General features: G+C 38.5%; 1 protein-coding gene across 1 annotated transcript in view; it reads left to right on the top strand.

Annotated features, from left to right (window-relative positions):
- Window positions 1-729: 729 nt before the first annotated feature.
- LOC128664664 (transmembrane 4 L6 family member 5-like) overlaps window positions 730-17340 on the top strand; it is a 33942-nt gene continuing 17331 nt past the window's right edge. Inside the window, exons 1-2 of the mRNA XM_053719474.1 lie at window positions 730-1151; window positions 11980-12045. Coding sequence (XP_053575449.1) covers window positions 969-1151; window positions 11980-12045 — 249 coding nt within the window. The 5' untranslated portion in view covers window positions 730-968. The remainder of the gene's footprint in view (window positions 1152-11979; window positions 12046-17340) is intronic.

Here is a 17340-nt window from a genome sequence, read left to right on the forward strand (position 1 = left end):
TATATACACACTATATATATACACATACAAATACATGTTAAGGCATGTATAAGTATGTATCTCTATGTTAAAGCCCCATGCAGCCTTTTTTTTCTAACACCTGAGACCTCATATCTTTAAGCACTTATAACTGTAACTGTATTTTTAAAGGTATTTTTGATGTTTTTTGTCCAACCTTTTGGCCTCGCATAACAGTTAACCAGAGCTCTGAAGTCGTTCTAACCGAACGTGCGTTAAGTTTGATTGCGCTCAAGCAAACGCTTTTACTCGTTCTATATGTATAACATTATTAAAAACTTTGTTGCAATCACCACTTCCATAAAGTGCTCAAGATCAGTTTAAGTAAAGGATACTAACAGCAAGAGGTAAATTTGATAATAGAGGTAAATTGGAGAGCTTTATTGACTTACATGTCCCTTTAAGCTTTTATTGCCAAACTGACTAACAACCAGGTAACTAACAGTTTCTGAGGAGAGATAATATGTGTCCAGTAAAACATGTTGTGTGATTTTATTGCTTGTGTGTTTATGAGCCCTTTCATTGCTAAAGAATTTAACTTACATGCAGGGTCCAAACTTCACTCTCCATCATGTCTATGACTTGATTATCTGCATGAAGGGAGAGGTTTCTGTGGGGAAAAAAAACTCCAGCTATCTCGCCCATACCTGACAACATTGCCAGCAGTCGTGCTGTGATTATTTTCTTTGCTGAACCTTGTTGGTCTGTCACTCTCTCTCTCTGCTGCTCTGCGGAATGATATCTCTTTGACAGGATATACCCTTTTCTTTTCTTTGAATCATACACATCTTTTTTCCCCACCATTATCTACATTGTTTCTTCCAAACACACTTGCACTCTTTTTTCTTCTCCATATACTGTTTCTACCCTTCTTTTTTCACTAACCATATATTGTTTTCACTTTACCTAGTTGTCTATCTCTGCCATTACTTCTATCTCTCTGTCTCACCATGTGTACTGGAAAGTGCTCCAAATTTATTGGGATATCTCTGTACCCATTTTGCTTCATCTCCATCATCTGTAACATTCTTCTGCTTTTTCCTGGATGGAAAGTGGATGCAGTGCAAGATCCAGAGACCAAGCTCACACCAGAAGTTCTGTATCTTGGGGGCCTTATGGGGAGTGGCGTTATGGTAAGAGGGAGAACTATCTGAATTAGGCTATTAAAACCCACAGCAAAACAAAGCAAGATTCATTGGAATTTCTTCACCAAAAAAATGGGTTGCAAAAGTTTGACCACAAAGCTAAATATGAATTGTGAAGGTGGGGACCATATGTTCTATAAATTATTCCTAGATTCATTTTCTTAAACCCCTCTTTCTCTTTCCTTTACCCATCTGCTTGTTGTACATAGAGAACTGGACATGCGTATAAGACACTATCTTTCCTTGGACTATATGGATGTGTTGAGAATTTCCCATTCTTATGTTGTCAACTACTGATCCTTGCTCCTTATTTTAACATTTATCTCTGAATAATAATTTTACCAGGTTGCTGGAGTTTGTTCTAAAACATATTTTTTAACACTGTATGATATATGATAGTTACCATATAGAGTTTATGAGCAAGTCATTTTGTGTCTTTGCTGTCCATCTTAAGATTGCAACAACTATAAACTGATATAAATTGAATTTTAGACCAGTATATTGTCTATCCGATTTTCTGTTAAAGTAGACATGAAAGTCTGATTAATCATTGCTGTAATGTTTCGCTCCAGCAATAACTCATTTTGCCTTGTTTACCTTTCAGTGCACTTCCTTAATTGCAAAATTGAACTGTATTATAGATAATAATTTGTCTGTTATTTTGCATAGCATTTTTTAAACACAAAAACACTAAAGTATATGTTCAGGGCACCTAGAACCAGAGGCTTGGGGTTGCTATAATAATGAATGTGGTATTTGAGGTGCTACAGTCACCTACCCCAAACAGCCCCCCTAAACCCTTAGATGAGCATGACAACCTGTAGTTATCATGCATGCACATCTATTGCACAATACAGATGAGCACTATATGTCTTCAATCGTGGGGAATCCCCCTTCACATCTGGATCCTGGGGACCTTTACACTGTAGCTGAGGAAGGAGACTGCAGTCTCCTTCCTGCTCATTAGCTGAGAGCAGATCTTTCTATGACATCTTCCCTGCTGAGTCTAGGAAGGAGATGGCTTAAAATGTTGTTTATGCGTGACCCCTCATTTAAGAGGGCGGTGCCACCAGTGCAGCAATGCGACTGAGCCTCTTTTAGCCCAGTTGGCTGCATCTCACTGATGAGGCTCACAGGAGGCCGAAACGATCATCTGTGGTTTTCATGTTCCTTGTTTAAAAGAGAATTGCCTGGTGTTTTGGGGCTGGACTGACCTTACTTGGCGGGATCAGAGCAATATACTTCAGGAATGTTTTCCTCTATGAAAAGCACAACTGGTCTAAAAGAGGCTGCTCCTAGGTTGTAACTGGCCATAGAACAAGCCACTGAGCTGTTGTTCGTTCCTGTTAGAGCGCTTTTCTTTTTGTAAGAATCAGTGCTGGCACAAAGGGTGTATCAAACAGAAAATTATGTGCTTCATTTTAAACCTTAATTTTCTTCACCTATTATTGCACTGGTGCCAGCTGTTGCATAGTTCACCAGCACCGCTGCTTACTGCCTGGCTGCGGATCTTTAACAATCATTACTAGCAATTTTTGTTTTCTTTCCTTCACTATTCTCGTACATTGTGCAGTGAGAAACATGATGGGCGAGATTACAAGTCGCACGACAAATCTAAATTTACCGTTAGCGAAAACACCGCTAGCAAAATGCTTTTTGTGATTCTCGGGGTCCGCTAGTATTACAAGTTGAAAAAAATATATTTTTTCTCTAGCGGTAGCCAGAGAATCGCAAACATCACTTGCGATATTTTCACGTGCATGTGTTCCCCCATAGAAATCAATGGAGAAAAAAAAAAATGGAGAAAAAATCTAACACCCTATTTGCGAAAAACAACAAAAAATAATTGAAAAAAACCTAACACCCTACCATAAGCCCCTAGCCTAATAATCCCTAAACCGCCATCCTCCCACATCGCAAACTATATAAAATATTAACCCCTAAACCGGCAGCCCCCCACATCGCAAACTACATAAACTATTAACCCCTAAACCGCCATCCCCCCATATTGCAAACTACATAAACTATTAACCCCTAAACCGTTAGCCCCTCACATCACAAACTACATAATTAAACTATTAACCCCTAAACTGCCAGCCCCCCACAATGCACAGTAAAACACTAATAGCTAAACCCCCTAACCTAACACCCCCTAACTTAACCCCAATTAAAATACCCATAAATTAAAAACTATCCCAACTTCCTTAAAATAAATAAAAACTTACCTGTAAAATAAAATTAAAACCCAAGCTTACCCTAAAAAAATAACTAACGTTACTTAAAAAAATAAACTAAATTACCAAAAATAAAAAATCTAACATAACAAAAAAACTACATTACAAAAAAATAAAACTAACATTTACCAAAAAAAAACTACATTACAAAAATAAACCTACCCTTAAATAACAAACGAAGGCCTAGATTACGAGTTGTGCGTTAGGGTTAAAAAGCAGCGTTAAGAGGTCCTAACACTGCTTTTTAACGCCCGCTGGTATTACGAGTCTTGCAGGTACAGGTGTACCGCTCACTTTTTTGGCCAGACTCGGAAATACCGCAAATCCACTTACGTCAATTGCGTATCCTCTTTTTTCAATGGGACTTGCATAGCGCAGGTATTATGAGTCTGACCAAAAGTGAGCGGTAGACCCTCTCCTGTCAAGACTGGTACCGCATTTTAAAGTCAGTAGTTAAGAGTTTTACACTACAATGCCGTAGCATAAAACTCTTATTAACTAAAGTGCTAAAAAGTACACTAACACCCATAAACTACCTATTAACCCCTAAACCGAGGCCCCCCACATCGCAAACACTAAAATAAAAATTTTAACCCCTAATCTGCCGAACCGGACATTGCCGCCACTATAATAAACATATTAACCCCTAAACCGCCGCACTCCCACATCGCAAACACTAGTTAAATATTATTAACCACCTAATCTGCCGTCCCTAACATCGCCGCCACCTACCTACATTTATTAACCCCTAATCTGCCGTCCCCAACGTCGCCGCCACTATACTAAAGTTATTAACCACTAAATATAAGTATAACCCTAACCCTAACCCCCCTAACTTAAATATAATTACAATAAATCTAAATAAAATTACTATCCTTAACTAAATAATTCCTATTTAAAACTAAATACTTACCTATAAAATAAACCCTAAACTAGCTACAATATAACTAATAGTTACATTATAGCTAGCTTAGGGTTTATTTTTATTTTACAGGCAACTTTGTATTTATTTGAACTAAGTACAATAGTTATTAAATAGTTATTAACTGGCGGAGCCAACACCGGGAGAAGCTGGTCGCACTTCCACAGAGCTCCTGCTATACTTTCTAATAGAGCCAGCTAAATTATACAACCTTACCCTTTTTTTCTTAATTATTTTTATTTTCCCTGTTCTTATATATAACTGGCTCTTCTATCTGATGTACTTTGGGGTCTGACGCTTCCATAAACACATCATCCTGCCGTGTTAGAGAAGACCGGGCATCTATACACCACAAGCATAGCCCTCTCCAGGGGGACCCTAGTACCGGATACTCTCCGGCAGCTAACATACCAAACAGCATACTAAACACAACGGGGTGAGTTTACCAGACAGCTTTGTACCCCGAGGTGCACAGCTGTTCTGCCCGCTCACTCTTTAAATCACAGAGTCAGCGCGCAGCCCCGGCATCTTCAGCCGCACGGAGGCGGCGCCATCTTAATACCCGCTGCAGAGCCACGTGGAATCATCACAATCACATTTACGGAACAACGGCTCCTTCTCTGACCAACTATTGAGCAACTGGAATAACCACTGCTTACAGGACTGTCCATTCCAGAGCTCCCGATTGAGGCCCAGAGAAGGGAGTAGAGAAAAAGTTACAGTGCTCCTGACCGTGAGTAACACAGAACCACATCTGTTTAGCGGGCACTAGTAGGGAAGTCTGGGCCTACAGTTAGATAACTTTGTTTCCCTCTTTGCATACATGTACCCATAAAATACTGAGTCCAGTAAATAGCCTGCTCATATAGAGGGAGAGGAGCACAAAGGCTTAGCATATGAAGGAAAGGAGCCTCTCCAAGCAAACATAGAAAATATAAAGTTTTCCACGCTTCTGACAGCCCTTCATATTAGGGCCCTGAACTACGCTATTTCTGCTTCCCCTGTTACCAGCCACAGCTTTAACCCAAATAGAGCAGATCTCAACAACAATTATCTCCCTGAGCATAATCCTAATTTTTGGAACTGCAGTAATTTACTATCAGATTCGCCTACAAACTTGCACACTACTTATCCAACAGGTAGAGGAGGTTCTGTGTGGGCCCCCAGTACATCTCTCTCAGCCAGTGTATGGAAGAAAGGGGAATAGAGTTAACAACATTTGTCAACTATAAACACTCAAATTCAACCGCTTTAGAGGTGCATTACCCACTCTGACACCCAGGCTAGCTATATATACAAGCTTTTGTCTCAGACTGCCACATTGGCACAATTTTTAACTTCTTTTTATGGATTAGTATTTACTGTATTGCCTACGCATCCTGTGTGACCGGCTGCTTTTGCATCACCACAGCAGGCGCAATCTATCACTCTAACTGAGATTGGATTGGTATTTACCGTATGCTATTTTAATAGACTGTGGACTTTTGCTTATATACCACCGCCAGTAAAAAGCTTACATCTAACTTCAGCCTCAATACTGCTATGAATTTTTTCAGTTTGGAATCAGACTAGATTCATTATTTGGCAGCAGAGACGGGTCCACCTTGCTGTGGGTGCTTCCTAAATCTTCCCCCTGAGGGGCCTCACCAACAACAACTCCCCTAGTTTGCACTCACAGACTTTCTCTATACAGGATCCTAAGAACATGCAGGGCTAAATCCTGCAGTGACGGTGTGGGTAGAACCCCCTCCAGACCCCATTATTGAAGTGGAAACCATACGACGTACTTTTCAAATCCCCTACGTACGGTACAATATAGTGTGAGTGTATAGCCAGGTGTCTCTATTTAATTTCACGAACATGTCGCAAGCTATGGGGAAGAAACAGAAACGTCAAGAAAACCCAAAGAGAACTCTCACAGATCACTTCCATAGCAGAAACACCTCAGACCAAGATCTATCTGAAGAAGAATCTAGAGAAGTCTCTGCAATAAGTGGTAAAAGTCACAAAACAGACGTAACTAGAAGAGACCAACCAGCATTAACGCAAGCCACATTCCTGGATACAATCAAGTCCCTATCAGACAAGATGGATACCCACTATACGTCTCTACGTCAGGAACTAAGGCAGTCAGTAGGCGAATTGAGGCGAGACCTCTCATCTCTTGGAGAGCGTACTGAAACGCTTGAGAAGAAGCACGAGGACTTAGCAGTTGATCACGCAAACCTCCTTGCCTATTCCCAGACCCTGGCGGAGCTAATTACAGACCTGGAGGGCAAACTGGCAGACCAAGAAGATAGATCCCGTCGGAATAATTTAAGATTCCGTGGTATCCCAGAGGCCATAACCACAGCCAATTTGCAGGACTATCTGAACGGACTGTTTAAAGAGCTACTGGGTTCACCTCAGGCACAAGATCTCCTGCTCGATAGAGCTCACAGAGCTTTGCGACCACGCAATTCAAATGCTGATACTCCTAGAGACGTTATTGTAAGACTCCATTACTACTCCACCAGAGAGAAAATACTTAGAGCATCTTTCTCCAATAAATCCCTACAAGAACCATACCACAAAGTACAGATCTTCCCGGACCTGTCACAGCACACTTTGGCAAGAAGAAGAACATTTCAACAATTCACCCAAATTCTTCGACACAATAACATTAAGTACAGGTGGGGGTTCCCGGTAAAATTGTTTCTTCAACACCAAGAACGCTCATATGTGATCACTTCTCCAGAACAAGGTATGACACTCCTTCGCTCCCTGGGTCTATCTTCTACCCAGGAGCAACAGAGAAAAGCCACAGCAGCAGCTGATACTCTGAATCCATCTGTGTCCGAATGGAGACCTCATCAACTGAGAACATCACCCCCACCAGACAGACAAGCCTGAGATTCTTAGGTAATACTTAAATTTTCTATATATATATGTACCACCAATCCCCTCGAAATATGCCCATCCATCAGAGGCAGTCTTCCAACACCGAAAGACTGAACTGACTCCAGAATCACCTAACACTTGGCCCCCCTTTCTAGGAGGCTCCCCATTTTCTTCTTTTGTCAATACCTCTCCCATAGGAGGTACAACAAGACTCAGGCTTAACTGGGCCCACACACGGGTACATATCTTACTCACATGAGAGCCCAGTGCCTGACTTTACGAGTTTATAATTACTCTGTGATCCCTCCTGCTTTGGTGGTACAGAGGACTGTCTCTCACTCATGTTTGTTTAAGACACAAGTTAACTATGTTTTACCCTTTAGGTTGTTCTCTTGGTTGCACCCATTACTTGTAAGACTTCTGAGAAACAGCAGGTTATGTAAATGACACGTCGGGAGCAACTAAGTAATTGATGTTAAGTTAATCTAAGTTTATGTTTAAGTTAAAAATACCTACTACAATGTTTTTAGTCCTACTGATTTGCTCACCTTTCTATATGTCTATTCCTTGCCCTATTACATATGACTTATCTCTCACGCACTCTTCACTTCCACTACTCACAAACTATGATTCTATCTGGAGGGGGGTTCTAACTCCACTAACTCCGTCCATCCTTACTTATCTCGGACAGTATTAGATTGGATACTCTTATCTGTATCTCCTCCTGAACCCCTCACTTGGCTAAACTATTGACATTAAAATTTAATTTCTATCCCCTTTTTTGGCTCCGCCCCTCTCTTTCTCTTTTTCTTCTTTTTTCTCCTCCCCCCTCATCCCTCCCTTCTCTTTTTTTACCTTTCAATTAGGGCCCTCTGCCTTAATTCTTTTATTTCTTCTCTCGCCTCTTCTTTCTTTTTTCAAACCTAAGCGGCTCTTGTCCGCTGTAGTGCTTTACTTACTTACCTTGCACGAATTATAATTACACCATTAGACTAATATTTCTACTTCGACCATCTTTCAGACTCTACCCGTGCAGCCTTTCACCGCCAAGCCCAGGGGTGGGAACCACTAACTCACTGTCCTGCCCTCTTCCCGATCTTTGTGTTTGCTCAACCTACCCCTCTTGTGCCTACCTCCTCCTGTAACCCAAATTTAAGAATGGAAAATCTTCGGTTTCTATCTCTTAACACACAGGGACTCATGGCATTGAAATTAGCGATTGCTAGAGAAGGGAAAAAAAAAAGAGACCTCCATCCTTCGCACAAGTACTGACAATCATCAGATACATTAGGATAATGGAACAATACTCTCACAGAGTGCTAGATAAAACAGATTCCTACAGTGACACCTGGTCTCCTTGGCTAACAATCCACCCAGATTGTGACAACTCTCGTATTCCCCCTCACACCTAAATTATCCCCTCCACCTTAACCCCAATCCTGTCCCCCCCTCTACCTACCTCCACCCCTGGGCTGACACTGTTGACATGGTTGAGAATTACCTTCATAACTCCAACACCTTCCAAATGTTCTCTTCTAAATATTACCCTTAGACCCTTCTGACCTGATGGTGTAAATATCATTAATAATACATCCTATCTATCTCTTATCATAGAAAAATAAGACATCCTCTGGTATTAACACCAACACATATATAATGGACTGACACGCACAAGAATATAAATACAGATATTCTGGCAGTAATGTTTTAAGTAACCTGAACTGTATTAGCTGTACTCCAAACTTTTCAAATGATTGTAAGTGCAGTCCATGGTATATTGGACAATGTTGTGTATGTTAAAATTTTTGTTTTACTTTATAAAAGTCTTAATAAAAAACCAAAATTTAAAAAAAAAAAAAAAAAAAAAAAAAATAGTTATTAACTATTTAATAACTACCTAGTTAAAATAAAGACAAATTTACCTGTAAAATAAAACCTAACCTAAGTTACAATTACACTTAACACTACACTATAATTAAATTAATTACCTAAATTAAATACAATTAATTACAATTAAATAAAATCTAAAGTACGGGAAAAAAAACACTAAATTACAGAAAATAATAAAGAAATTACAAGATTTTTAAACTAATTACACCTACTCTAATCACCCTAACAAAATAAAAAAAAGCCCTATTTTAACTTTTTTTCTGATGGACCCACACAAACTTTGGTTTTTTTCTCAGCAGAAGAAGCATTTTTAGAAAATAATTGGGGATTTCATAAATATTTAGTTCAATAACAATTAAAAATGGAAAAGCAGATAATAAAACTTTCCTTTTAGGCAGAACATTAGTAGGTCTAAGATATATGACTATAAAAATATTTTTTAATTATTTAAAATTCTGATTTCCCAGAAGAGTAACTTAACAATTTTGGAAATCTTTACATGCTACTACCCCTGCCCAAGCTCACAGAATAAAGCAAAAAATATTGGGAAAAAAAAGTAATCTATAGAATTTGACAAATTATGATCTATTTTTCCATTCATCCAGTTCTGCCATTTATTTTGATTCCTAGTTTTTTTATTAGGTCATATAAACATAGCTCTGTGAACCCTAATATCAACCCATCAAAATGAGGCTAGCATTTAGTCATGTGATCATTATTTCAAATGATAGCTGTAAAGACCTGACACCCATTTTTTGAATTATTGGACCATAAGCTTTAAAATGTGTGTTCTTATGATATATAATTATGGTGAAGGGGTAATAATAGCCTAAAAAATGTAGAGAACCCACAAAATAGAATCAATCCTGAAAGGTATTTCTTGTTGTTTTGATCAATTAACTGGCAGCCGAATGAACACAGGACCCCTCATTTGAAAAATAATGATTGCTGATATCAAATAAGGGTCTTAAGTTATGTTTTCTAGGGGTCAACATAAAAGATACCCACCTCCCTGATTCTGTACCATATGGTTCTGCACTTTTGCCATGGTGATCACCTGGGCATTTGATCCCATTTTTGAAAGGGGGACCTCTCCATTTAAAAAAAAAAAAAAAAGTGTTACCTGAATCCCTTTTAAAGTTCTGAGCACCAAAAAAAGGCAGGTGCCTTTTTTGGTGCTCAGAACTTTAAAAGGGATTCAGGTAACACTTATTTTTTACAGGGGATTGCACTGTCTATAGCAATTACCCACTAAGGCCTCGCTTCCATTGAGTCGTTAAAAATGGAGCCGTAAGCTACCGAAGCGGCCGACAGCTAAAAGTAATTTACGGCTGCATTTTAGTACCAGGTTTCCATTGAAAAGATTAGCGTGTTGCGCGCAGTTGCTCTTTTCGTGTAGCTGTAAGTTAACGTTGTGTTAACGCTTCCATCTGACGTCGGATTTCTTGAAAATCAATTAGTTGCTAAGGTAACCCGACCTTACGCTATAGAATTTACGTTTAACGTCCGTGCTTATTACCTGTGATCGCCTCTCAAGAAAAATAAAAAAACACTTATCCATATTTTTAATAATCAAATACTATTTTCTAATATAATTATATTTAACACTTCATAAATATAAGTAATATTTCTTGCTGCCCTAGGCATAGGTCTAGTTTGCATTCTGTAGATATGTTCTTGCATATATTATTATATTTAAATATATACTGATATTTCTATTAGAATATAAGTTCAACTATTTCTATACATGAGACAACAATAAATATTACTTATAACAATTTATTTCTACATTAAAACACTTGCATTATTTGCAAGTTTTATAATTTCAATAGAAAATAGGTCTCAAAAAGTACAATTTTCCTCTTTTACACCTAGTTGAGCTGGGGGTAATATTTCTCAATGTATCGACAGCCTCCGACAATGTATTAACGGTTAGCGCTTTCAATGGAAACCTGGTATAATTTATCGATTAACGGCTTCTATTACTTTCTATGGGACGCGAAAATCTTTTCGGCAGCCGAAGTCCGGCAGCCGATATTGAGGTATAACGCGCCATTGGAAACAGTCGTTAAACGCTATTGCTTTCGACAGCATATTTAACGGTTTGCGAGTGCACGCAAACTGAATTACGACTCAATGGAAGCGAGGCCTAAGTTGTATGCTCTATTTATGTGGTAAGGGTTACTTTGGAGCCATTAAGTATGGACTCCTTTCCCTTCCCATCAGATTTAGAAGCACTTTAAGTGCTGATGCAGGTTTTTTTATGCCAAGGAACCCTTTATTAGAAAGAGGGATGTCTGTTCTTTCAAATGAGGGATCACATGCCCCTGTAAGATGCTGATGATTGCAGTAAAAATGTCAATACACTGCAGCAGCACTTAAAATACTGACTCTGTTCTTTCAAATGAGGAGTCACTTGTCCCTTTAACATAGACAGGGGGCAAGATAAGTGCTCTATTAGAGCCCCACTCCCCCTCAGGGTAAACAATATTTTAAGTGCTGCTGCACATTATTGTAGTTTTATAGCAATCATCTGCATCTTACAGGTGTGTGGGGCCCCTCATTTGAAAGGGCAGACACCCTTGTCCCTGTAAGTGGACTGGTAGCTAACTTATGGACTTTCAAAGCCCTCCCTTTAGCCAATGCCATGATAGATTACCACTTCTATGCTCTCCATATATTTAATGTATTCATTTTATTGCAAATCAATAATCTATGGCTTTCTAGTGGAAGACAAATATTAACTAAAATTGATGGAGGTGGGTGGGTTCGGGGGGGGGGGCAACAGATTTCCCAGTGCAGCACAAAATCTAAATAAGCAACTGGTATCAACTTTTAAGGATATTTGCTCATTTATAAAATGTCCTTTTTCTATTAATTCTGCCACCAGGTACTGATTCCTGCAATTTACATCCAGTGTACAGGAAAGCGTGGCTGCTGCAACAATCGATGTGGGGTAAGAACATTATATATTTTTATAATGAATGCATTTTCGTGTAATTTAATAAAGTTTTAATCCTTATTCAGTATACAACAGATTTTTAAACTAGATCTTAAGTTCCAGTGTTTTTTGCTTCTAAATATTTGTATCCAGTTTTAATGCATGCAAATTCCATTTACTGTTTTCCAAAGCTCTCTTACATTAAATGATAATTGCTGATTTCAAATAAGAGGTCTTTAAGGACCACTAAATATAGTAGAATTAAATAACTGACAAATGCACAATAAAAAGACAATGCAATAGCACTTCCTTTGAATTGGAAATGAGCAGTAGAATATTTTCAGGCAAATTTCAAAAGTAATCCATAGGGGTCAATTTATCAAGGCTCGCCGGAAACAAAAGTTATGAAGCAGCGGTCTAAAGACCGCTGCTCCATAACTTGTCCGCCTGCTCTGAGGCGGCGGACAGAAATCAACCCTATTGAATACGATCGGGTTGATCGACACCCCCTGCTAGCATCCGATTGGCCACGAATCTGCAGGGGCCAGTATTGCATTAGCAGTTCACAAGAACTGCTGGTGCAATGATAAATGCTGACAGCGTATGCTGTCGGCATTTATCGATGTGCGGCGGACATGATACGCTACATTGTATCATGTTCGTCCGCACTATAATAAATATACCCTTTAATCCAATTTTCCCTCCCACTGTACCATGTGACAACCATCAGCCAAACACAAAATGCATACACGTATATACTTTGCACTTTTGCACATACTCAGTAGTAGCTGGAGTCTCAGAAAGTATATATAGAAATAATGTGCACATTTTTATATTGTAAGTATATTAGACAGGGTTTTTTTTTAATTGAATGCTCTATTCTATTGGAATCTTGAAGCTGTAATTTGATTTGGTGGCACGATCACAAACATTTCTGATACAAACTTAGCCCCTTAAAACAATCCTTTTGAAAGCTGTTTTCTGACTTGAAAAAAAACCCTCAGCTTTTCAATACCTTAAAAGGAAATGAAACTCAAAACGTTTCTTCTGTGATTCAGACAGAGCAGACCATTTTTAAAAAGTTTCCAATTTACTTCTGTTATCAAATTTGCTTTGTTCCCATGATAATCTGTATTGAAGAGATACCTAGGTAGGCATCTGTGGCACTACATGACAGGAAATAGTGCTGCTATCTAGTGCTCTTGCAAATGGTTAACATTCTTGCAAAACTACTGCCATAGTGTGCTCCCGAAATGGGCCGGCTCCTAATCATATGTCCCTGCTTTTAAACCAAAGATAACAAGAAAAGGAAGAAAAATTGATATCAGAAATAAATTAGAAAGTTTTTTAAAATCGCATGCTCTATCTGCATCTAAAAGATAATCAGGTCTAAAATCACGTTACATGCCCACTTTAGAAACCCCCCATGGATACATTTTTGCTGACTTATTTTCAAACTGCACAATCAGATGTTCATCCATGTTCCCTATTGTAAATAAGTAGAGGCGTTGTAGATTGGGTCTCAGTTGTGCAGTGCATGAGCAGAGAGAGCAACATTTATTGTCCATTTAAATGTGTTGAAAAGAGAAGTTTGTTTCTATGGAGGATATATATATAAACACTGAAATGGACTGCACTCTCAAAGTGGACTGGGTAGTAGGTCCCTGCCTACAGCTATACAATGCATGCGTTCAATCAAGCAGACTGAGATACAAACAAGAGTGGCACACGCCATTTGTAATATCTGTGATACCATTGTTTATATTTCAGTTGATTAAAAATATGCATTGTGTGGCTGTAGGTAGGGGCGCAGGGAGGAACAGACCTTGACATAGTCCTGGCCTTAAAGCATTTAGCCAAATTCTGTAACTACTTCTTCCATTTCTGCTTTTAATCTAGCTGTGTGCTTGCAGGAGAATACCAGACTATCTGTGTTGTATATACTAAATATTTATTTATATATATATATATATATATATATATATATATAAAATATATTTATACACACTATATCGGCAAAAGTATGTGGACACCTGGCCATCACACTTATTTAAGCTTGTTGGATATCTCATTCCAAAACCACAAACAACTCTTCTAGGAAGGTTTTCTGCAGTATTGTTAAGTGTGCTTTTAAGAATTTGTGACCATTCAGCCCAAAGTGTATTTGTGAGGTCAGTCACTGATGCCAGACAAGAAGGTTGGGCTTGCAATTGGTATTCTAACTCATCCCAAAGGTGTTCAATGAGGTGGAGGTCAGGGAGCTTTGTAGGCCATTAGAGTTCCTCCACATCTAACTTGTCAAACCATGTCTTCATGGATCTCAGTTTGTGTGCACATACATAATAAAGCATGCCTCAAAACTAAGGATGGGCGAATGAGTAAATTTCCAAATTCGAATGTTAGAACTAATGTTATTACCGAAATTCGAATTGCAAATCCAAATGCCAGCAGCACCAAACAATTCACAAACAGCCCCTTTTTCCTGTATTTCTTGTTGCCTGTGGAACAGAGCAGACTGCTATCCTCTCCAATATCAAAATGTAAGAATCCACAGCACCTAAATTTTATAAATAAACCTTAGAAATGTATTATTGTTACAGGTACAAACAAATGCAACGTTTCGGGAGCAATTCCCTTAATCATGCATGATACATTTCTAATGTTTATTTATAAAATTTTGGTGCTGTGCATTCTTAGAAATCCGAATGGTGATACGAACAAATATTCTTAAAAATTCTATAATCGAATGCTATTTACAGTTTTCGAATGTCACTTTCGAATTCAAATGTTTATAATTAGATCGAATGTGCACATTCGAAATTTCGAATTTAACATTCTATTTAATAAATACTATTCAGAAGTTCAATAGTTCATGGGGTAGGGAATCTAGTAGATTGATACATAATAGATACAAATATATCTATTTGAAAGTTTCTATTTTGATCGAATATTGCATAATTCGAATATTACATTTAAAGAAAGCATTATAAATATTATTACAAATATATAAATTCTAATTTTTCTAATTTGAATATTACATTTAAAGAAAGCATTAGAAATACTATTACAAATATATAAATTAAATTTTTTTTAAATTAATATTTTTGAATGTAATCGTAAAATTCAAAACTGAACATTCGAAAATTGAATGTTAGAATGTTATGTAAACCAATCAGAATCAAGTTCAATCCGATTGGCTGATCCAATCAGCCAATCAGATTGAGATCGCATTCTATTGGCTGTTCCGATCAGCCAATAGAATGCGATCTTAATCTGATTGGCTGATTGGATCAGCCAATCGGATTGAACTTGATTCTGATTGGCTGATTCCATCAGCCAATCAGAATATTCCTACCTTAATTCCGATTGGCTGATAGAATCCTATCAGCCAATCGGAATTCGAGGGACGCCATCTTGGATGACGTCCCTTAAAGGAACCGTCATTCGGCTAGTAGGCGTCGGGAGATGAGGATGTTCCACGTCGGAGGTCTGCAAAATGGATCCGGAAGAAAGAAGATTGAAGATGCCGTTGATAGAAGACTTCATCCGGATCATGGACCTCTTCAGCTGCCGCTTGGATGAAGACTTCATCCGGATCATGGACCTCTTCAGCTCCCGCTTGGATGAAGACTTCAGCCGGATCATGGACCTCTTCAGCCCCCCGCTTGGGCTTGGATCAGGACATTGGAGGAGCTCTTCTGGACAGATCGTTGAACCCGGTGAGGTGAAGACAAGGTAGGAAGATCTTCAGGGGCTTAGTGTTAGGTTTATTTAAGGGGGGTTTGGGTTAGATTAGGGGTATGTGGGTGGTGGGTTGTAATGTTGGGGGGCTTGGGTATTGTATTTTATTTTTTACAGGCAAAAGAGCTGAACTTCTTGGGGCATGCCCCGCAAAGGGCCCTGTTCAGGGCTGGTAAGGTAAAAGAGCTTTGAACTTTAGTAATTTAGAATAGGGTAGGGCATTTTTTTATTTTGGGGGGCTTTGTTATTTTATTAGGGGGCTTAGAGTAGGTGTAATTAGTTTAAAATTGTTGTAATATTTTTCTTATGTTTGTAAATATTTTTATTTTTTTGTAACTTAGCTCTTTTTTATTTTTTGTACTTTAGCAAGTTTATGTAATTGTATTTATTTGTAGGAATTGTATTTAATTAATTTATTGATAGTGTAGTGTTAGGTAAATTGTAGGTAATTGTAGGTAGTTTATTTAATTAATTTATTGATAGTGTAGTGTTAGGTTTAATTGTAACTTAGGTTAGGATTTCTTTTACAGGTAAATTTGTAATTATTTTAACTATTTTAACTATTAAATAGTTCTTAACTATTTAATAGCTATTGTACCTGGTTAAAATAAATACAAAGTTACCTGTAAAATAAATATTAATCCAGGTAAGTATTTATCTTTAAATAGGAATAATTTATTTAATAAGAGTTAATTAATTTCGTTAGATTTAAATTATATTTAAGTTAGGGGGGTGTTAGTGTTAGGGTTAGACTTAGCTTTAGGGGTTAATCCATTTATTAGAATAGCGGTGCACTCCAGTCGGCAGATTAGGGGTTAATAATTGAAGTTAGGTGTCGGCGATGTTAGGGAGGGCAGATTAGGGGTTAATACTATTTATTATAGGGTTAGTGAGGCGGATTAGGGGTTAATAACTTTATTATAGTAGCGCTCAGGTCCGGTCGGCAGATTAGGGGTTAATAAGTGTAGGCAGGTGGAGGCGACGTTGTGGGGGGCAGATTAGGGTTAATAAATATAATATAGGGGTCGGCGATGTTAGGGCAGCAGATTAGGGGTACATAGGGATAATGTAAGTAGCGGCGGTTTACGGAGCGGCAGATTAGGGGTTAATAATAATATGCAGGGGTCAGCGATAGCGGGGGCGGCAGAATAGGGGTTAATAAGTGTAAGGCTAGGGGTGTTTAGACTCGGGGTACATGTTAGAGTGTTAGGTGCAGACGTAGAAGTGTTACCGCATAGCAAACAATGGGGCTGCGTTAGGAGCTGAACGCGGCTTTTTTGCAGGTGTTAGGTTTTTTTTCAGCTCAAACAGCCCCATTGTTTCCTATGGGGGAATCGTGCACGAACACGTTTTTGAGGCTGGCCGCTTGCGTAAGCAACTCTGGTATCGAGAGTTGAAGCTGCGTTAAAAATGCTCTACGCTCCTTTTTTGGAGCCTAACGCAGCCTTTTTGTGGACTCTCAATACCAGAGTTAATTTTATGGTGCGGCCAGAAAAAAGCCGGCGTTAGTTTTTCGGGTCGTTACCGACAAAACTCCAAATCTAGCCGTTTGCCTTTTTGTGTCTTTTT

Source organism: Bombina bombina, chromosome 6 (assembly GCF_027579735.1).
Source record: "Bombina bombina isolate aBomBom1 chromosome 6, aBomBom1.pri, whole genome shotgun sequence".
Taxonomy (NCBI): domain Eukaryota; kingdom Metazoa; phylum Chordata; class Amphibia; order Anura; family Bombinatoridae; genus Bombina; species Bombina bombina.